The sequence below is a fragment of the Narcine bancroftii genome, chromosome 1 (assembly GCF_036971445.1).
Source record: "Narcine bancroftii isolate sNarBan1 chromosome 1, sNarBan1.hap1, whole genome shotgun sequence".
NCBI lineage: Eukaryota > Metazoa > Chordata > Chondrichthyes > Torpediniformes > Narcinidae > Narcine > Narcine bancroftii.
The window spans coordinates 383,084,299-383,106,684 of NC_091469.1; the positions used below are offsets into that span (position 1 = coordinate 383,084,299).

The window sequence follows — 22,386 nt, forward strand, 5'->3', positions numbered from 1 at the left end:
CCAATAACTGCAGCCATCTCTGTGTGGTATAGCTCCAACCATGGAACCCTTCAGCCCATGATGGCCAATGACTTCAATTTTATCAGGGCTGCTTGATGCCACCCTTGGTCAAGGGCAGTCACTCTCACTTTCCCTCTGGACTTCAGCTCTTCTGACTGTACTTGGAGCCAAACAGCCCTGACAAAACCAAAACCAGTCAATGGAGCAGGATATTCATGAGAAAGGGCATTGAGATAACATCTGAAGATTGTCATTGGGACTTCTACATGCAAGCACATTATGTTCTGGACAAACACCGCATTGCACTAATTATTCTCACTATATAATTGTCACAGGTGGTACGATTAGCTATTACAACACCAGTGGCCTGAGTATGAATTCAAGACTTTATTTAAGAAGTTTGTACATTCTCCCTATATCTTCATGGATTTCCTCTGAGAATGTGAATCCTAAAGTATTGACAAAAGTAGAGAAGCAGAGCACGTTCCATTATGTGACGATTCAGCAAGGCTATAGCTGATTGTGAAGAAAAACTCCTTTAGGCAAAGACAAAAGACTATGAGCCATTAGGTAAGGGACACAACCCAATATAATCTTAAGAAATATCCTAAGAAACATGTACCTATCTGGAAAAAGGATTGTGAAAATCTATTCTAATGTTCTGGAAAGCTGGACATTTGACTGTATAAATATGCAACTTGTGAGCCATGTGCAAGACTCCCTTGTGGCGAGACTAGCTGCATATTGTAGTGCCTCTTGCTGCAATGGAGTTCTCGCACTTTGCAAAGCAATAATAAAGCACATTTAAATTTGCAGCTGTATTTGTGTTTGTTTGTCAAGTATTCTCAGGCCTGCACCCACACCCCCCCCCCCACCTTCAAAACCAAATCGGGATTGAAAGTAAACTGGTATATTTGGATGGAATGGGCTTATGGGCTAGAAGGCCTATTACCACGCTGTATGTCTAAATTTTTTTAAAACTCAAGAGCATGGAAGATGCATCTTAATAGTCACTAGTAGGAGCTTCTTATTGTCTTTAGTTGAAACCTTTCATGTGTTAACACATTCTGCCTATTCTTTTCTTTTAAACTATATTCAATTCTGAAGGTTTTTTGGTTCTATCCAAGTTATAGCCCAATGATTCTCAATTTTGTTTATTATGTCTCTTATTTTAATACTATTTTCAATTATATTAATGGGTTCCATAAACGTCTCTGTAAGACAAATGCAGCTCTTCAGCTGATGTGGTTAAAGCAGGAGAGATGATCTTGTGAACCATCAAGCACATCTGGTCACCATCAGTTTACAATTGGATGGCCTTTCATGCGAAGACAGAGTCCAGTTATACTGGTAGTGGCCAGGATCTGAATACGACAACTTGGCATCCTCCACTCCAGAGTAAATGTGGCATAGACTGAGACAGCCCCCACTGTAAATCAGAGACACACACCACCAATGACTGCCATGTTGCACCATTGTCCAGCTCTATGTGCAGCCCAAGATTCCAGTCCAATCCTGTTTGACTTCCCCACCATTACCTCAGCACTCAGCACCCAACACTGATCTCAATGACTTTGGATAACTTGCCTTTCCTTTTGGGTCAGAACTCAATAAGCAGAGCAAACTATGTTCCTGATCCTATGCAATTCAGAACTCACATAGGATCAAGATCCCTAGATATTTGCATGGAGATTCCCAGCCCCGAGATCAACAAAAAATAGTTCAGTTATTTGTTTTACTTTAATTTAATGTTTTAAATTGCTTTTGTTTAAATCTTTTTCAAGATATTAATTTTTTAATAGATTTTAAGGATTTTTAATTCTTTGCATATTAGAGATGTTTAAAACTGCTACAAGGCATAAATGCCAGCGGGCTTTTTCCACTGAGGCTAGGTGGGACAGGACCAAGAGGATGTGGGTTAAGGGTGAAAGATGAAATGTTGAAAGAGAACACAAAGAATGTGGTGGGAGTGTGCAATGAGCTGCCAGCTGAAGTGATGAATGTGAGCTCAATTTTGATATTTAAGAAAAATTTGGTTAAGTACATGGAAGGGTGGGGAATGGAGGGCTATCATCTGGGTGGAGGTCAATGAGATCAGGCAAAATAACAGTTTCATACAGATTAGATGGGCTGAAGGTCAGGTTTCTGTGCTGTAGTGCTCAATGGTTTTCTGATTTTAAGGCTTAGACAACTGACAGGCTCTAGCCCAGCCTTGACCTGATCAGAGACCATCAGAGTGTTCTGCAGCAGGGCCTGAAGTGCAAAGCAGACAAACTCTACTCACTGTTGTGCCCTCGCATTGCCTTGTACCCCTACTCCATGGTCAGATCCATGAGCCTGCATCAAGTTCATGGAAGGGTATGAAGTGTATGGGGAATGGTGACTTGTGCAAGAGATCTGAGATTACAATAACTCTTAATGGTTAGAAGCTAGGTTTCAATTTTGATCAACACAAGGGTGATAATTTCACATTTGATTTGAATTCATGCATGACAACCAATTCAAAGTCTACAACAAAACACAAACATGTTGAAGGCCAAGTGAAAAATGTTCATTGGTTTGAGTGGCAGGGTTCACCATCATTACCTTGTACACACAACTGGTGTGATCATCTTGTTCAAATTTCTAACCCATTGTGCAAAATTCTGCTCTGAATTTTTGCAGAGTGTACAGGCCACAGAATGATTATGGTAACAGGAAATAGAAAGAGGCCATTTGACCTTTTTAATCCAATCAATATGATCAGCGACGACCTACCTCAGCATCTATTCCTATCGCAACCTCAATCCTTGAATCCCTTAATATACAAATTAATTAATCTTGCTTTGGTAGGTCATTTATAAGGTAGGAGTGTAGGAATGTCTTCTTGCAGAGGATGGTGAATATCTAGAATTGCTCTCCTGGAGGCCTGTGGAGACTGGCTCATTGGGGCATTTATAAATTAACATTTGACAGATCCATGAATCTGGGTGATGGGAAGCGATCTCAGAAGAGAAGTTGAGACCTGGAGAGTAGATGATCCATGATCAGATTGAATAGTGGAATAGGATAGACGGGCCTGATCTTGCTCCCATTTTTGTACATTCCCAATACCAAGCACCATTCTTGATCTTAAAAGCTTCAGTAGCCTAAACTGGTGCAGTGACAAGACAGTACCACCCTAATGCATGAAGGGAGAGGCTGGGGGCATTGTGCAAATATGCTTTGAGATGGAGCAGGATACATGGGTGTTGGATGATGAGTAAATGGCAAGAACAGGGAAGCCCAGGCCAAAGGTTTCAATTCCACAAGCCAATTGCAATAAGGCTTTAATTAACAGTGAGGTCCCTAATTTTTTCCTGACTGTATCCATTTTGCCCATATTATTTTCAAAACAATGCAATTTTAAACTTTAAATAGCCTTCACACATAATCATTTCCTTTTGTGTTTTTTAAGCTTCCCTGCCAAAGAGTGGTGATATATGCCGGAAGTTCAAGGAATAGTGACAAAAATGTTCCATCAAAATTCTTTCTTTTAAAAAGCAGGCCATATTTAAATAGTTTTTTTTTTAATCATTATTGTTCTAAAAATGAAGAATTCCAGCCCAGCAAGTAACCCATCAGCTCAAAATAAAACCTGATGTAAAGGATATTTTGAAAAAGAACATTGATGTCAATGAAGTTTCTATCCGTGCAGAAATGCATCTTTCATGAGCCAGAAGATGAAAGGATTCCTAAGTCCCTTGCCATCTGCTTCTTAACTACTTATTTTTATATGATTCTTACATCTGGAAACATTTATTTGCTCTATTAATTCAAAAGAAAACACCCCAACAAAACTGAGATCTTTGCCTGCAACAAACACTGCTAAGTTTATAAACCAAAACAATCAAAGGTTAGTCCCAATATCTATAAGCTGTTCATATGTACCTATATCTCACCCATTCTATCTCTGGTTAATAATTCATGACCTTAAAGCTCTCAGTCATGCACCATAGAACCTGTTTGAACATCTGTAATAGTTGACTTCTGACCTTTGGCCATTACTCACACTATGTCGTCACAACTTCTTCTGGGTGAACACATCTCCCACAAAGTGCTTATGCTTGAATCATCTGACCTCAAGTGGTCTCCTCATTAAGTTAGAACAAAAGGGCAAGAGTAACCCAAAGATGTGAACATCACCGTTGCTGTCCATTCCAAATTCCTTTGGATCAAGATGGCAATTAAGAGTTAACCACATTTTGGGTCTGGAGTCAGGTAATAATAATTATGATGAGTTTATTGTCATACACATGGTACAATGTACAAATGCACCGAAAGAGATGTAGGGAAACTTGGGTTCAGACAGCAGATTTTCTCCTCTTAATGACATTCATGAACCAGCTAGTTATTTAAAAAAAAAAGGAACTCTGATGAATTAGGAGAAGTTCCTCAGCTGCCACAGTGATACGTGAACTCATTAACTAAGCAATAGCCCAGGACTCGAGCTTCTTGGCCAGTAAGAGCCCCTGCCTTGTTGCATCATTGTGCCCACAACCACAGTTCATGAACCTCTGTCCACAAAACTAGCAGCAATATCCAGCTCAGCAACTGATGAAAGGGGACAGAAAACTGAACTGTTGCCCCATGGAATGACAGAGCGATTCAACAAAGAAGACCTTGCATTTCCAAAACAAGGCTCAAATTGGAGTCTTCATCTGATTCACATCCCTGCCTAATTCTCTCATACCTTAATTTCTTCAGCATCTGGGTGTCAATCAGTCTCGGTGATAGGGTCTACTCAATGACTGAGCATCACAGCCCTCTGAAAACAAAACTCCAATTATCTACGAGAAAATAAGTCTCCTTAGCTCCATCCTGAATCTTTGACCCTTTATCCTGTGCCCTATGATCTCAATGCTTCACCCCAGGTACAACTGACACTGGTTTCTTGCACAAAGATGGAGAATGGGACCAGTATGTTTCAAGGAACTAAATGTTTGATTCAGCATTTGGTGACTGGGGGTGAAATGAGACCTTTGTTGTTGTGTACAGCAATAGACAGTCCTGTGTCGCAGTGAGCTTCATGCTACAGCTGATTCTTTTAAAGTTACAGAAGCCTGGAGGACAGGGGTTGCAAGACTTTCAGTCCTGAGCAAATTCCCAAATTAAACTTCCAGGCTTGAAATTCCCACCAGTCAATCAGGAATATGGAAAGAATGGCAGAGAATGGGACAAGCTGGACAACTCCTTGGAAGAGCCAGCATGGGTGGGCTGAATATCTTGATTAAATATACAAGTTGGAGGAACCCACCTGGCCTGACAAACCTGCTCCGCAATTCAACAAGATCATGGCTGATCTGGCTGTGGACTAAGCTCCACCAACCTGCCTTTGCCCCATGACACTTAATTCCCTTACTGAGCTAAAATCTATCCAGCTCTGTCTGGAATACATTTAATGAGGCAACTTCTGCTTCCATCTTAATTTAATTTTAGACATACAGGCCCTTCCAGCCCACAGACCCATGCTGCCCAAATACACCAATTAGCTGACAAACACGTTATGTTTTTGTAAAATGGGAAGAAACCAGAACACCCGGAGGAAGCCCATGCAGTCATGAGGAGAATGTACAATCTCCTGACAGTGGTGCATTCAAACCCAAGTCCCTGGCATTGTAATAGCATTGCACTAAACAAGCTCCCCAGGGAAATCCTGTGGGCAGAGAATTCTATGGATCCACTGCCCTCTGGGAGAAGATGTTCCTCTTCATTTCTTTGGTAGAAGAAATAGACGGGCAGACTATTATTTAGATGAGGAGAAAATTTAAAATTCCAAAGATCAAAGAGATTTGAGACTCCATGTGCAGGATGCCCTAAAAGTTGACCTTCAGATTGTGTAGGTGGTGAAGAAGGTGAATGTAATGTTGGCATTCATTTCTAGAAGAATAGTATATAAGAGCAGGGATGTAATGTTGAGCACTGGTGAAACCTCACTTGGAGTACTGTGTGCAGTTTTGGACACTTCATTTGAGAAAAGACATGCTGGCATTGAAGAGGGTTTAGAGATTTCCAAAAATGATACCAGGGATGAAAGGGTGAGCATTTGAAGAATGTTTGTCAGCTCTGACTATACTCATTTGAGCACAGAAGGATGGGGATGGGCCTCAGAGGCATTTTGAATGCTGAAAGGCCTGGACAGAGTAGATGTGGCAAGGATGTTTCCCATGGTTGGGGAGTCAAGGACCAAAGGGCACAACTTCAGGATAAAAGGATATTCAATAAAAACAGATGCAGAAAAATTTCTTTAGCCAGAGGGTTGTGAGTCTGTAGAACTTGTTGCCACAGGCTGCTGTGGAAGCACGATCATTGGGTGCATTTAAGACAGAGATTGACTGGTATTTGGTTAGTCAGGCCATCAAGGGTGACAGGGAGAAAGCCGGTGAGTGGGGCAGAGTGGGTGGATGGATCAGGCAATGATTAGAATAGCTTTTAGCAAACTCCTGGTCCTATATATTGTGATCTTGTAATCTTCATCATTTCTGTTCATGCCATTTGACTCTAAAAGGGGTGAGATGTCCAACAGAATCATAGTTGTTCCCAGGAATCATTCAGGAATGCTAGGTTCTAATTTCTCCTCCCCGGCATCAGAATGGAACTATTGATTAGTAACTCATTCATCAGTTGTTGAAACACTCCTTAATGCACCCCCAACATTAAAACTCATGTCAAGCGTGATTTTACAATTTGTAGCCCTTGCGGAAAAACTTCAAGAACAAAAATGCTCCACTTTGGAGGTTTTCATTTTCTTCCCGCCTTCTCTGCTTTAAAGCAATCCTTTGTTCTTGATGAAGAATTTATTATTCATTTATGTCAGGAATTCAAACTAAATTGCATCTTGTATCCCAGGAAAACACAGCTTTTGAGAGATCCTGTGAATATGTGGAGGAATATTTCAATGGAGGTCAATAAAATGTTAAAAGGGTGACACTGTTATTGTAGAAGTTACCAATATGCTATTACACTGACAGCGACCCGGGTTCGAATCTGGTGCTGACTGTAAGGAGTTTGTACATTCTCCAAGTGTCTGCATGGATTTCCTCTGGGTGCTCCAGTTTCCTCCTACCTTCCAAAAAGTACAGAGCTGCAAGTTGATTGGTGTGTTTGGGCAACACAGGCTCAAGGGCCAGAAAGGCCTCCTTCTGTGCTGTATGTCTTAATTTATAAAACAGACAGAGGCCGTCCTTTCTTGATTGAGGCAGCGCAAGTCGAGAAATCTGAATTAGCTTAGAAGTGTGAGCAGGAAGCATTTTTTTTTAAATCTACACAGAGTGGGCATTGGGGCCATGGAACCCATACTGGAGATTCATTGCTGCGCTGTCCTAGGAGGAATGCTGTTTAGAACTGATTAGGGTCCACCCCAAGAACTTGGCACAAATTTAGCAGACATGCATAGTTTTGTCGAGTTTTCTGCAGAGTCTGTGGTTGGAATCCAGAAACCATAGAGCCCACAAATTGCCAGGCAGCATTTTGTGATTCAATAAAAGGCTTACATATTACAGGCCCTTCACCCCATGCGTGCCAAACGTGATGTCCAAATAAAATCTAATCTTCTAATTGCACCTGATCAATAGCCCTCCATCCCCTTCATATTCACCTATTTTTCCTGATGCCTTCTCAATACTACTATTGTATCTACTTCCGACTCTACTCCTGACAGCCTGTTCCAGGTTCCCACCACCATCTGTGTAAAACAGTGGTTCTCAACCATTTTCTTTCCACTCACAAATCCCTAAGTAATCCCTATGCTATCGGTGCTCCATGATTAGTAAGGGATTGCTTAAGGTGGTATGTGAGTGGGAAGGGAAGGTTGAGAATCACTGCTCTAAACCCAATTGTTACTGAAATATTTTGCTTGAGAAAAATTGTCATTGGCCCATTTCCTTTGGTGTTATGAAACCGTGCACATAACAAGTCAATTAGGTACGATTAAAACAGTGGTTTTCAAACTTTTTCTTTCCACCCACATACCACCTTAAGCAATCCCTTACTAATCATAGAGCACTGATGGCATAGGGAATACTTAAAGTGATACATGAGTGGAAAGAAAAAGGTTGAGAACCACTGATGTAAAATATTTGCCCCACACATCTCTTTCCCTCACCACAAGCATGTATCCTTTTACCCTGGGAAAAATATTCTGGCTATCAATACCTCTCAAGATCTTTATGCCCCTCTATCAAGTTGCCCCTCTTGCTTCCCAGGTGTGTTTTGACTGGGATCATCCTATGTTGGCTGCACCATTAGCTTTTGACCCACAAACATGAAACCTCCACAATGAAATAGATGTTTTTGTCAGTGTGTTAATCACTTCATTCTGCTTTTCTCAGAGTGCTAATTAAAGTTGCACTGCAGGAACCAGCATGCCTCAATTTAATAGATGGTTATTTGCAAAGGAATTGATTTCAGGACAGGGAGCACTGCATGATGAAATGGAGATTCTTTACATATTTGAATATCCTAATCACCCACTTATTAGTTATTTCAATTTTAAGTATTGACTGCACCTACTGTTTTCTTAAATCTATCAAACTGTTGACCACTTGATTAATATGCCTCCCTATGCAACAACATTCCACCATGTCAGCAGGTTTCCATCCTTCTATATTCATCAACAAAATGGAACTGGATCCCAGATAAGTGCTCACATAAACCCAGCCTGGTTAATGCCTTAATTCATCAACTTGATGAGACTTGGAGCCATGGAAAAATCAGAAACTTGTGAAAGATAAGCATTTACTACCTTGCAGACTGGGTGGAGATCTAGGAATGAGCCCAAAGTACTGGAAGTCAGGGATGGTATTCTCTTTAGCATTGGAGTCATTGGAGGGGGTTGTCTTACGACCAACATGAGAAGCCAATGGTCGTCTTCTTTCCGGAGGATCGGTGGTCGAATGAGACATCTCTAATGAGCTGACCTGTTGAGATACAGACTGTGTCAGATTATAAGAACGTAGAACAATACAGCACAGTACAAGCCCTTTGGCCCTCAATGTTGTGCCGACACATATATACTTTCCTAAAAGGAATTCTAAACCCTCCCTATGCCATAATCTATTTTTCTTTAGTCCAGGTGTCTTTGTCTATGAGTCTCTTAAATGCCCTCAATGTTTCAGCCTCCATCATCTTCCCTAGCGAGGCATTCCAGGCACCCACAACTCTGTAAAAAAAACTTGCCTTTCCCTCCCTTAACTTTGTATGTGTCCTCTGGTGTTTGCTGATCCTGCCTTGGGAAACAGGTGCTGACTGTCCACCCTATCTATGCCTCTCATAATCTTGTAGGCCTCTATCAAAGTGTCTTCTCATCCTTCTATGCTCCAAAGAAGAAAGCAGAAGAGATACCCTGACTGAGTGTTGGCAATGACTAAGGGGGAATTCTTCTGTGGGATGCAGTCCATGCCCCACAAACTAAACCCTCAGAGTTATTGTGTCACCCAGCTAAACAGCACAGGCTGCTTCTTGCCTTCTTGTCCTGCTGCATCAACCAACAGGATTAAAGCTGAACTTTCTAGCACTTTCTTCAATATCTCAAGTTCTAATGATTTATTTCTTGAATACTAAATAATGTTTGGAACCTGCACAATCCTCTTTTGGCAGATAGTAGCACAGATGCACAACACTAGTTGATAGCTTCTCATCTTTCATGGCTGGCCCCTTATTTTCAGTCTATGATTCTTGGTTATTGACACTCCAAAGTGAGGAGAGACCTCATCCAAGAAACTACCCCACTAAGCCCTGTAAGAATCTTGTATGTTACAATAAGATCACCGCTTATTCTTCTAAACTCAAAAGAGCATGGGGTCCATTAGATTAAACTCTCTACATGACAAAACCACCATCCCAGGAATCAATCTGATGAACTGTTGTTATGCATCTCCTCACACTCCCATCTTTCTTAGGCTAGTCCCATGTACAATATTCCCTATGTGATCTTATCAAGGTTCCACATTAATGGAGCAAAATATCCTTGTGCAATAAAGACTAACCTATTGTTTGCCCACATAGTTGCTCACTCAAATTTACAAATGGACCCAGGGCTCTCTGAACATAAACACTTTCAATCTCTCATGATTTGAAAGATGCTCCATCTTTCTACTTCTCCTACCAAAATGATGGCCTTGTGGCGACATGCCACTAGGCAGGCAAACCGGCCCCACTTATAATCCACGTGGCAGGGTAGCCGTCAAAAATGGCGCCATCAGGGGTTTCCCCTTTTTCTCAGCACTGGAAGAAGCCTGCGCCCCCCAGCGCAGTTCTCAGCCAGGTCCGGGCTGGGAGTACAAGTCCAGCCCGGCAGCCAGCAATAAACCAGTTTTTCTTGCACACTGAACTCAACCCGTCTGGTTGTGTGTTCTTTCGGTAGCAGTGTAGCTGCTGCTACAATTGGTGACCCCGATTGGTTCAAACGTCTTTGAACTCAACCTGAGCGAACCTGGGATCAGTGCTATAGCTGTCAAGCTGCCTGACTTCTGGGTTCAGGAGCCGGAGACCTGGTTCAGCCACGTGGAGGCTCAGTTTCACCTCTGCCAGATTTCGTCTGACACGACCAAAGTCTACCATGTGGTCGCCGTTCTGGACCAGGCCACCGCCAAACATGTGCTGCACCTCATTCAGTGGCCACACACCGAAGACAAATGCGGGACCATCAAGCGAGAGCTCACCGGATCTCTCAGACTATCCGGGCATCAACATGCCACTCGGATACTTCACCTCGACGCCTTGGAGGACAGGTCCCTGGTGGAGCTGATGGAAGAGATGCTTGCGCTCATGGGTGATCACACCAACTGCCCACTCTTAGAGCGAATTTTCCTCGACCATCTGCCCGTCGACATCTGGCCGTTACTGGCCCAAGAGAGCTTTACCGACCCGAGGAAGGTTGATTAGAAGGACCAAGTGCTATGGCTCAAGCAATTCCCGGAGGGCTCAGCGGTCCAGCAGGTCACGGGGCACGGGCATGACCACACCAAGCCTGCCCCTAGCACTGCGATAGAACACCTGGTCCCTGCAGGGACCACCAAGAGCATAACCAAGGGCATGGCATCCGCTCTAATTTCTACCACCAGCGCTGGGGAGCCAAGGCTCGGAAGTGTCATCAGCCCTGCTCATTCCAAGGAAATGAGCTGGTCGGCCACTGTTAATGGCTGCGGCGGCTGGCCAAGGACACAGCCTCCTCTCCCTGTGGGATTCAGTCAGCAGCCGGCGCTTCCTCGTCAACAGTGGGGCCCAGATCAGCGTCATCCCGGCCAAGGCTATAGAGTCCAGGAACCGACCTCGAGGACCTCCCCTCTGTGCAGCCAATGCAACAGAGATCCGGACGTATGGGAACAAGACAGTTTACTTCCAGATCGGCTGGCGAAAGTTTTCTTGGAGGTTCACCGTCTCTTCCCTTCCAACCACCATCCTGGGTGCCGATTTCCTCCTCGCCCATGGCCTCCTGGTGGATATTTGAGGTAGGCGACTGGTAGATGCCCGTACCTTCCAATCCGTTTGCCTCAACGCCTTCCACACAGAGCAGCCACAGATGGCCATGGACAGCACATCCAAGGATGAGTTTCAGCACATCCTGGATGAGTTCCTGTCCCTCCTCAAGCAACAGTTCTCCACCGCCTCACCAAGTCATGCGTTGTTTCATTACATCCTCACCCAAGGCCCTCTGGTCCACGCCAAGGCACATTGGCTCCCGTCGGATAAGTTCCAGATAGCGAAGGAAGAGTTCTCACATCTGCAGGAGCTGGGGAATCATTCAACGCTCCGACAGTCCTTGGGCCTCACGACTCCACCTGGTCCCGAAAGCCTCCAGCGGCTGGCGCCCCTGCAGAGATTATCGACGGCTTTATGACGCGACAGTACCTGACCGTTACCCGATCCCTCACATCCAGGACTATACGGCCTACCTACAAGGGGATTCTCTAAGGTCGACCTGGTGCGCGGGTATCACCAAATCCCAGTGCTCCCCGAGGACATGCCCAAAACAGCCATCATCATCCCCATTGGCTTGTTCAAGTTCCTATGCATTCCATTTGGGCTCAAGAACGCCGCCCAGACCGTCCAGCACCTTATGGACACAGTGGTCAGGGATTTGAATTTCGTATTCATTTACCTAGATGACATCCTTGTCACCAGCAGAGACCAGGCACAACACAGTGTCACCTGCACACCCTCCCAACTGGCCAACTTCAGCCTAACGATCAATCCGGCCAAGTGCCAGTTCAGGAAAGAGTGTATGGGGCGTGGCAAGATAGCGTAGAGTCTAGACGTGTAATCTCGACCTCTCTGGCCAGACTTTTAAGTACCCGTTTTTTAACTCTTTGTTTTCAAGTTTAAACTTTTAAATTTTAGTTTAAAGTATCAAGGAACTATTATGGCCACTAATGGTAAAAAGATTAAACATCAAGAGCCGAGACGACTTGATACAGCCACAGGCTCAATCTCTTCAGTGTCTAAACCTCAAAGACTGCCTGTGGGAGCTGGAACAAAAATGTCTATTACTCACCAAGTGAAGGATGGCGCTGGAATTACCCGTTCTCTGGAAGAAGGTGCGTGTTCCCAAGAAGTGGATCCCGATTTGGAAAGCCTATCGATTTCAACGGAGGGAGCACGCAGGAAGATGACTCCATTATTGGAAATGCATCAGGAAGCACTTCAATTTGAAGAAATTGCTTACCTTCATGATTTCATGAAAAAACGAGATACGGGGGGAGATCAGCGGCGACTCCCTGAGGAAGTTGGGGTGCCATCGCTGGGAGTCCAGACCTGCAGTAAAACTTTTAAAATGCCTTCTGTTGAGTTGCAGCAGGAGCTGCAGTTACCTCATTCTGCCACTATGTCAGAGAGAGCAGAGCTGAGCTTTACTGACTTACAGTGTATGCAACTAAATTATATTGTTCAAGCTGTTATAAAACCTTTGTTGACATTTCATATGAATGAAATGGTTCAAATGAATGCTGGTATAAGTTCAGAATTAAATATGGTTAAGATACGTGTGGATGCATCTTATGAAGAATTTTTAAAAATTCAGACTGCTTTTTTGGACTGTAAACAACAAGTGGCTTCTAACACAGAAAAAGTGTTAAGGTTGAAAAATCAGTCATAGAATTGAGAGAACTTGAGAAGGAGCTAGAGAGGAAAATAGACTACTTGGAGAATCAAAGCAGAAGGAATAATGTGAAAATTGTTAGTTTGCCAGAAGGTATAGAAGGACAAGATCCTCTTCGTTTCTTTAAAGACTGGATCCCACAAGTATTAGGGCAAGAATTTTTTTCTGGGGCATTAGTACTGGAAAGAGCCCATAGAGCTCTAAGAAGAACACCCTCAGCTGGTCAACCATCAAGACCAGTAATAATTCAATGTTTTAATTATTTGGACAGAGAAGCAATACTTCGACTAGCAGTGCAGAATGCGAGACAACGACAAACCCCATTATTGATTCAGAATAGCAGAGTTTTTTTTAAACCCTGATTTGAGTCAAGAGGTCATTCAACGTCGACATTGATTTAATCCAGTTAAAGAAGTTTTGTGGTGTAAAGGTAATAAGTCTACTTTTCGCTACCCTGTAGTGTTGAAGGTGTTTTATGGAGACTATCAATTTCGGTTTTTTGAAAATGATCTTTAAGCAATGATTTTTGCTGATTCATTGCCAGATACAAGAGGACAAAGACATAGTCCACCATTGTCTCCTAAAGAAAAATCTGGTTGTTCTGGAAATGGCAGAAATGGGAGAAACGGGAATGGAAAGAGTCCAACTTCTTGAAATGGGATCTTCGAGATTAGAATCTCTTGGATGAAAAGAAGAATTTTCTTTTTCTTACTCTTATTTTTTTTGTTATTATTATATGTTGATGTTATTGATTGTTTGGGTGGGGAGAGAGATTTGCTCTAAGTTCTTAACTAGTCATCAGCCACTGGTGGGTGACCCACACCCAATTTTTGCTTATGGGATTACTACCTTTTGGTACTTTTTTTTGGGGGGGGGTGGTTTTCTTTTTTTTTCTTTATTTTTTTTATTTTCATTTTAGTTAATTTTTAATTTGTGATTTTTTTTCTATTGGAGGGCCTATATACTTTGATTTGAGTTTTCATATAAAGATACTATTGGTATTTAGTAATAATAGTAAGTATGTCAAAGTTGAGGTTTGCTACTTTTAATGTTCAAGGATTAAACAGTGCGATTAAGCGTAAGCAAGTCTTGGCGTATATTAAGAAAATGAAAATTGATATTGTTTTTTTTTACAAGAAACACATTTGAATGTGAAGGAAAGTATGAAATTAAAGAGGGACTGGGTTGGGCATGTATATTCTTCATTTAATTCTAGGGCTAAACGTGTAGCAATTTTGATACATAAAAATTGATTCTTTTGAATTACAATCAATGGAGGAAAAGGCAAGATGTATTCTTAAATTAAATTGTAAGATTTTTAGTGAATTTTGGACTTTACTTAATATTTATGCCCCAAATGCAGATGATGAAATATTTATTTCAGATGCATTTTTATGTTTGGGTCAGGCTAATGATAATATTTTAGTTGGTGGTGATTTTAATTGTGTTTTGGAACCTTTATTAGATAAATCTCTGAAGAAAGTTAAGAAATCCAAGATGGCAGTTCAGGTTCAAGCATTGATGAAATATCTTAATTTAGTAGATATTTGGAGACATCTTAATCTGACAGAGGAAGATTTCTCCTTTTATTCATCTAGACATGAATCGTTTTCAAGGATTGACTTCTTTTTAGTATCAGCACACTTTCAAGGGAAAATACAACAAACAGAATATAAAAGTAGGGTGATTTCAGATCATTCTTTGTTATTTTTTACATATGCAACTTCTGAGAAAATCCAAGTGGCCTATCGTTGGAGGTTTAATACAATGTTGTTAAAAATATGGAATTTATTGATTTTTTGAAAAAACAAATTAATTTTTTTTTAAAGAAAATTCTAATTTGGTTCAAAGTAAGTTTGTATTATGGGATGCTATGAAAGCCTATTTGAGAGGACAAATAATTAGTTATACTTCTAAAATAAAAAAGAATCAATTAAATCAGAGTTTTGAATTAGAGAAACAGATTGATGAGTTAGAAAAGGAATTTCAGAAAGATGCTACAGAAGATCAGAAAATAGAATTATCTAGGTTGAAATTGGAATATAATACTTTGCAATCTTATCAATTTGAATGTGTGATTAATAGGACTAAACAACGGTATTATGAATGGGGAGACAAAGCACACAAGGTACTGGCGTGGCAATTAAAGAAAGAACAGATTTTGAGGACTATTAATGCTGTTAGACAGAATTCCCTTATTACTTATAAACCTCATGAGATTAATGATGAATTTTACTCATTTTATAAAAAGTTATATACATCTGAAGGAAAACAAGAAACTGGATCGATTGATTTTATTTTATATTTTTTTTAAAATCACAGTTGAATTTACCGATATTAGAGGATGCAGATATACAGGAGTTAGAAGAACCAATTACTGATTCAGAAATTAAAATGGCTATGCTGGAAGTGCCGAACGGTAAATCGCCTGGTGATTATGGATTTTCAGTTGAATTTTATAAAATTTTTTATGATGATTTATCTATAGTGTTTGGGGATGTATTACATCAAGTTGGAGAATATTATGAATTACCCGAGTCTTGTTCTAGTGCTTTAATTACAGTAATTCCTAACAAAAATAGAGATCCTTTGAAATTATCTTCATATAGACCAATTTCATTGTTAAATGTAGATTATAATAATAGCCAAAATATTAGCTAAATTTTTACCCAAGTTGATTCATATAGATCAAACAGGTTTTATAAAGAATAGATATGCTTCAGATAACATTTTGCGCATGATTAGTTTGATTAATAGATTTCGACAATCTTCAGATCACCCAATGGTGATATCTTTAGATGCAGAAAAGGAATTTGATAGAGTCGAATGGAATTTTTTGTTTAAAGTTTTGGAGAAATTTAAGTTTGGTCCTTTTTTATTCATTGGATTAGGGCTCTATATAGTAAACCGGTAGCTAGAGTATTGACGAATGGTTTGATTTTGGAACTGTTTAAGTTAACTCGATCAACTCGTCAAGGTTGTCCTTTATCACCAGCTTTGTTTGTGTTAGTGATTGAACCTTTAGCACAGCTGATAAGACAAAATACACAGATACAAGGTATGAAAGTTTTAGACGAGGAGTATAAAATTAATTTATTTGCTGATGATGTATTGGTATATTTCATAAACCCAGCTCAGTCACTTTTGCACTTGAAGGAATGATTAATACAATATGGATGTCTTTCTGGATATAAAGTTAATTGGGAAAAAAGTGAAATATTACTGGTAAGTGAAGGAGATTATTCAGTTTATAAGAATATTATTAATTTGAAATGGACTGATTGAATTAAATATTTGCATATAATTTTGAATGTTAATTATCAATCTTTATATAAATTAAATAATGTTCCATTAATGAAAAAAATCAAAACTGATTTGATCAAATGGAAAGATTTACCTATTAATTTAATGGGTAGGATAAATACAATTAAGGTGAATATCTTTCCGCGTATACAATATTTGTTTCAATCTATTCCGTACTTACTTGATAATTTTTTTTAGACTTAAATAAAATGGTTAGGGAGATTTTATGGAGAGGTAAATTTTCGAGAATAGCTTTGAATAAATTAACTTGGAAATATGAGTTAGGGGATTACGTTTACCATATTTTCAAAATTATTATGAAGCAGCCCAACTTAAATTTATTAAATCATTGATGGATTTGGTACGGCCTCCTAGTTGGGCTAAAGTTGAGATGGCCAAAGGAACCACACCTGCCGCTACGAAGGTCGCTGCAATCAAGGAGTTCCCATGCCTGAACAACCTTAAGGGGCTACAGGAGTTTGCGGGTATGGAATTTGAAATACATCTATTTTTGTTTAGATGGAATATAAATTTGTTATAACAATATAATGTGCCTATACTAAAACATTTAATGAAGTTATGGATAAAGAAAAATAAAATTACAGGCTCTAGGAGTAAATTATCAGCTTCAACTCCGTTGTATAATAACCAACTTATTTCTTTTTCAATACATAATCGAAGTTTATTGCATTGGAGATTTAAAGGTGTGAAAAATTTGGGAGATTGTTTTAAAGAGGTAAATTTTTATCTTTTAATCAGATGAGGGAAGGTTTTGGTATTGATAAGAACTCTTTTTAATTATCAAATTAGATCTTTGGTAAAATGTATGTTTGGTAGAGATATGATTTTACCTGAAATGACTAAATTTGAGACTTTTCTTATGAAGGTACCAGAGAAGAGTTATATTTCATCTATGTATCAAATATTACAGGATGGTATGGATAAAAAGGATTGGGATAGATCTAAAAGTAAATGGTTTTATTTTTTCTGAAGATTATCTGTTATGATAATGTAACTAGATTGATAAATGCTTGTTATGCAATGTTTAACTATAATTTTTTACATCAATTATACTTAACACCTGAAAAATTAAAAAAGTATGGTTTTCATAATGAGATTTGTGTTTTAGATGTGGTGATACGGTTGGAACTTATTTTCATGCCGTTTGGTCATGTATACATATACAATCTTTTTGGAAGAAAATTCAATCGTTTTTAGAATATCTGTATAAGATTAAAATAGTTTTAGATCCAACAGTATTTTTATTGGGTAGTTTGCAACCTTTGAAAGGTTTGGGATTAGATAAGCTTCAACTTGCTTTTGTATATTTAGCTTTATCCGTAGTGAAAAAATGTATTGCTAGTAAGTGGAAAGATACAAATATGATTGATATTAATAGATGGCATATTGTTTAATAATGGAAAAAATTACATGTTTCACTTAATAATTGTAATTTTTTAATTAATAAGTGGTTGTTATATTCAGAATATTTACATTGATTAGATCTTAATATGTATATTTAATTTTTCTTTAATATTTTTTTCTTTTTTCTTTCTTTATGGCTCTCCTTAGTAAAGTTAGCTTAAGGGGGGGTCTTTTCTTTTTTTTTAAATATATAAAAAATAATGTTCATGTTTGTAGTTAAATGTTGTATATATCATATATGATTTGTTTTTTGAACGAATAAATAAAGTTTTTAAAAAAGAGAAAGAGTGCATGCAGTTCCTAGCCCATACCATCATGGCCGAAGGAACAACACCTGCCGCTACAAAGGTCGCTGCAATCAGGGAGTTCCCATGCCTGGACAACCTCAAGGGGCTACAGGAGTTCGCAGGTATGGTCAATTTCTATAACCACACACATCATGCAGCCGCTCTTCGCCCTCATCGCAGCCAAAGACAAGACAGCTGACTGGACTCCAAAGCTAGCAGAGATTTCGAAGCCACGAAAGATGCCCTCGCGAAGACTACCCTGCTCGTCCACCCACGCTTCGACATGCAAATGGCGCTATCCATCGATTCCTCTGCCACAGCCGTCGGTACCGTCCTGGAGCAGCAGGAGAACAGACAGTGGAAACCACTGGCATTCTTTTGCCAACTTCTTCAATCGACAGAGTGCAAGTATAGGGCTTTCGATCGTGAGTTGCTGGGCATGTACCTGGCAGTGCGTCACTTTCATTATTTCTTGGATGGTAGCCCTTTCACCATTTTTTACTGGCCACAAACCCCTCACTCAGGCGCTCGCTGTGGCAAGAGATCCTTGGTCGGTCCGCAAACAGCCTCACCTCTCCATCGTGTCGGAGTTGACCACCAACTTTAGGCACAAGGCGGGGAAAGACAACATGATCGCCGATGCACTCTCACAACTGGCCATTTGTGCGCTGACACCTGGCCTTGACTTGGACCAGCTCACCCAGGACCAGAAGTCCGACGAGGAGACGCAGGCCTTCAGGATTGCCATCATGGGACTGTGGTTCCAGGGACTGTGGTTCCAGGGCCTGTGGTTCCAGGACCTCTCGACTCCTCAAGGGGAGGGCACTATCCGGCGCCCCAGTGCCGCCCCCGCCGCGGCGCCCCAGTGCCGCCCCCGCCGCGGCGCCCCAGTGCCGCCCCCGCCGCGGCGCCCCAGTGCCGCCCCCGCCGCGGCGCCCCAGTGCCGCCCCCGCCGCGGCGCCCCAGTGCCGCCCCCGCCGCGGCGCCCCAGTGCCGCCCCCGCCGCGGCGCCCCAGTGCCGCCCCCGCCGCGGCGCCCCAGTGCCGCCCCCGCCGCGGCGCCCCAGTGCCGCCCCCGCCGCGGCGCCCCAGTGCCGCCCCCGCCGCGGCGCCCCAGTGCCGCCCCCGCCGCGGCGCCCCAGTGCCGCCCCCGCCGCGGCGCCCCAGTGCCGCCCCCGCCGCGGCGCCCCAGTGCCGCCCCCGCCGCGGCGCCCCAGTGCCGCCCCCGCCGCGGCGCCCCAGTGCCGCCCCCGCCGCGGCGCCCCAGTGCCGCCCCCGCCGCGGCGCCCCAGTGCCGCCCCCGCCGCGGCGCCCCAGTGCCGCCCCCGCCGCGGCGCCCCAGTGCCGCCCCCGCCGCGGCGCCCCAGTGCCGCCCCCGCCGCGGCGCCCCAGTGCCGCCCCCGCCGCGGCGCCCCAGTGCCGCCCCCGCCGCGGCGCCCCAGTGCCGCCCCCGCCGCGGCGCCCCAGTGCCGCCCCCGCCGCGGCGCCCCAGTGCCGCCCCCGCCGCGGCGCCCCAGTGCCGCCCCCGCCGCGGCGCCCCAGTGCCGCCCCCGCCGCGGCGCCCCAGTGCCGCCCCCGCCGCGGCGCCCCAGTGCCGCCCCCGCCGCGGCGCCCCAGTGCCGCCCCCGCCGCGGCGCCCCAGTGCCGCCCCCGCCGCGGCGCCCCAGTGCCGCCCCCGCCGCGGCGCCCCAGTGCCGCCCCCGCCGCGGCGCCCCAGTGCCGCCCCCGCCGCGGCGCCCCAGTGCCGCCCCCGCCGCGGCGCCCCAGTGCCGCCCCCGCCGCGGCGCCCCAGTGCCGCCCCCGCCGCGGCGCCCCAGTGCCGCCCCCGCCGCGGCGCCCCAGTGCCGCCCCCGCCGCGGCGCCCCAGTGCCGCCCCCGCCGCGGCGCCCCAGTGCCGCCCCCGCCGCGGCGCCCCAGTGCCGCCCCCGCCGCGGCGCCCCAGTGCCGCCCCCGCCGCGGCGCCCCAGTGCCGCCCCCGCCGCGGCGCCCCAGTGCCGCCCCCGCCGCGGCGCCCCAGTGCCGCCCCCGCCGCGGCGCCCCAGTGCCGCCCCCGCCGCGGCGCCCCAGTGCCGCCCCCGCCGCGGCGCCCCAGTGCCGCCCCCGCCGCGGCGCCCCAGTGCCGCCCCCGCCGCGGCGCCCCAGTGCCGCCCCCGCCGCGGCGCCCCAGTGCCGCCCCCGCCGCGGCGCCCCAGTGCCTCCATCATAAACATCCTCCATCATAAACATGACCTTTCCCACCCTTCCATCAGGACCACGGTCCGTATGGTGGCAGAACGTTTCGTCGGGCTTCGGAAGCAAATTACAGACTGGGTCAAAATCTGCACCCATTGCCAACTTTCCAAGGTACTCAAGCACACCAGAGCGCCTGTAGATTTTGAACACTTCCGGGAACGGTTCAGCCACATACACATGGACATCGTCAGACCCTTACCCATTTTCCGAGGTAACCATTACCTTTTCACAGTGGTAGACCGCACCACTCGTTGGCCCGAGGCGATTCCAATGCCACAGATTCCTGCTCCCAAGCGCTTTTGAATGGTTGGATTGCCTGGTTCAGCGTCGTGAACCACCTCACCAGTGATCAGGGCACCCAGTTCACCTCTGCGCTCTGGGCACAGCTTGCCAACAGGCTGGGGATCAAGCTACATCACACTATGGCCTATTACCCACAGGCCAATGGGCTAGTTGAGCGATTGCACCACCATCTTAAGTTGGCACTTATGGCCTGCCTCACCGGCCCTGACTGGGTGGATGAGCTGCCTTGGGTGCTCCTGGGCATCTGCTCAACACCCAAAGACCTACAGGCATCAGCCGAGCTGGTCTACGGTGCACCGCTAGCCCTAACCGGTGAGTTTGTCAAAGCACCTCACAACCCCCAGCAGTCACCACACAGTCTACTTCACTGCCTCCGGGCCCAATTGGACACCTTCACACCCCCACCGCCTCCCAGACACAGCACACGGTCCTCTTACGTCCCTAACAAGCTGTACTCTGCAGAGTACGATTTTATCAGCCGGGGCTGTTCCACAGCACCTCTACAAAGACCATACAAAGGTCCGTACAAAGTCGTCCAGCGTTCAGGATCCACTTTCACACTGGACATGGGTGGTAAGAGGGAACTGTTTACAGTGGACAGGTTAAAGCCAGCCCACCTCAATCCCACCGAACTAGTAGTTGTGACCCAGCCCAAGAAGCAAGACCACCTGGCAAAAAAAGGATATTGGCGCCGGTCCTGGGGGGGCAGGGGGGCTGTGTGGCAGTACACCATTAGGCAGGCGAACCGGCCCCGCTTTTCATGCATTCATGGGGCAGCCAGCCAAAATGGCGCCAACAGGGGTTTCCTCCCGACTTCAGCACCGGGCTCAGAAGCCCGCGCTTGAGGATCCACGTGACACCCCAGTGACTGATTCTCAGTCAGGTCCGGGCTGGGAGTATAAAACCACCCAGGTAGCCTGCAATAAATCAGTTTTTGCTCACTGAACTCAACCCATCTGGTTGTGTGATCCTTCAGTTAGCAGTGTATCCACCTCTACAAATATTTATTTATTGTAATATTTTGCATACAATAACTGTGCATTTGTCTATGTGTGTGTTTTGTCTGAATGTGGTTTTGCAGGGTGTTGCACCGAGGATCAGAGAACACTGTTTTGTCAGGTTGTACTTGTACAAATGGATGATAAATAAACTTGAACTGAAAAAAAGGACAATCCTCCAAGGCCACATGGGATATACCCAGGTTACTACAGGAAGTGAAGGAAGAGATTGCTGGGGCATTGATGATGACCTTTGTGTCCTCCATGGCCACAGGAGTGGTACTCGAGGATTGCAAATGTTATTCCCTTGTGCAAGAACGGTAAGAGGCAGAATCCTCGGAATTATCAACCACTAAGTCTTACATCAATGGTGGGCAAACTATTGAGGATTCTTAGCAACAAGAATTATGACCATTTCGAGAAGCAGTCTTTCAGTAAAACCCCTGGTATCCAGCACCTATAGAAATTGCTAGATGCCAGATGAGTGAATTTTCTGGTTGCTTGAAATTGCATGTGCACGATTAGCGAACTAATGGTGAGACACGCCAATGTTAAACTCTCATATTTTTTCCTATTTATTTTCTGCATTTTCTTTTGCCAGTTGCTTGAATTCCAGTTAACAGGGGTTTTACTGTATTAGGAAAAGTCAGCATAGCTTTGTCAAGGGCAAGTCAGGCTTCACGAATTTGAGTTTTTCAAGGAGGTGACAATCAAATTGAAGAAGA

The 22,386-nt window shown here is 44.3% G+C and overlaps 1 protein-coding gene across 5 annotated transcripts in view; it reads right to left on the reverse strand.

The window, feature by feature from the left end:
* The window catches only part of LOC138751343 (coagulation factor XIII A chain-like), a 120,655-nt gene that overhangs the window by 89,940 nt on the left and 8,329 nt on the right, over positions 1 to 22,386 (reverse strand). For all 5 annotated transcript variants that reach the window (XM_069913517.1, XM_069913513.1, XM_069913516.1 and 2 more), the window contains exon 2: positions 8,762 to 8,936. In XM_069913517.1, coding sequence (XP_069769618.1) covers positions 8,762 to 8,921 — 160 coding nt within the window. In that variant the 5' untranslated portion in view covers positions 8,922 to 8,936. The remainder of the gene's footprint in view (positions 1 to 8,761; positions 8,937 to 22,386) is intronic.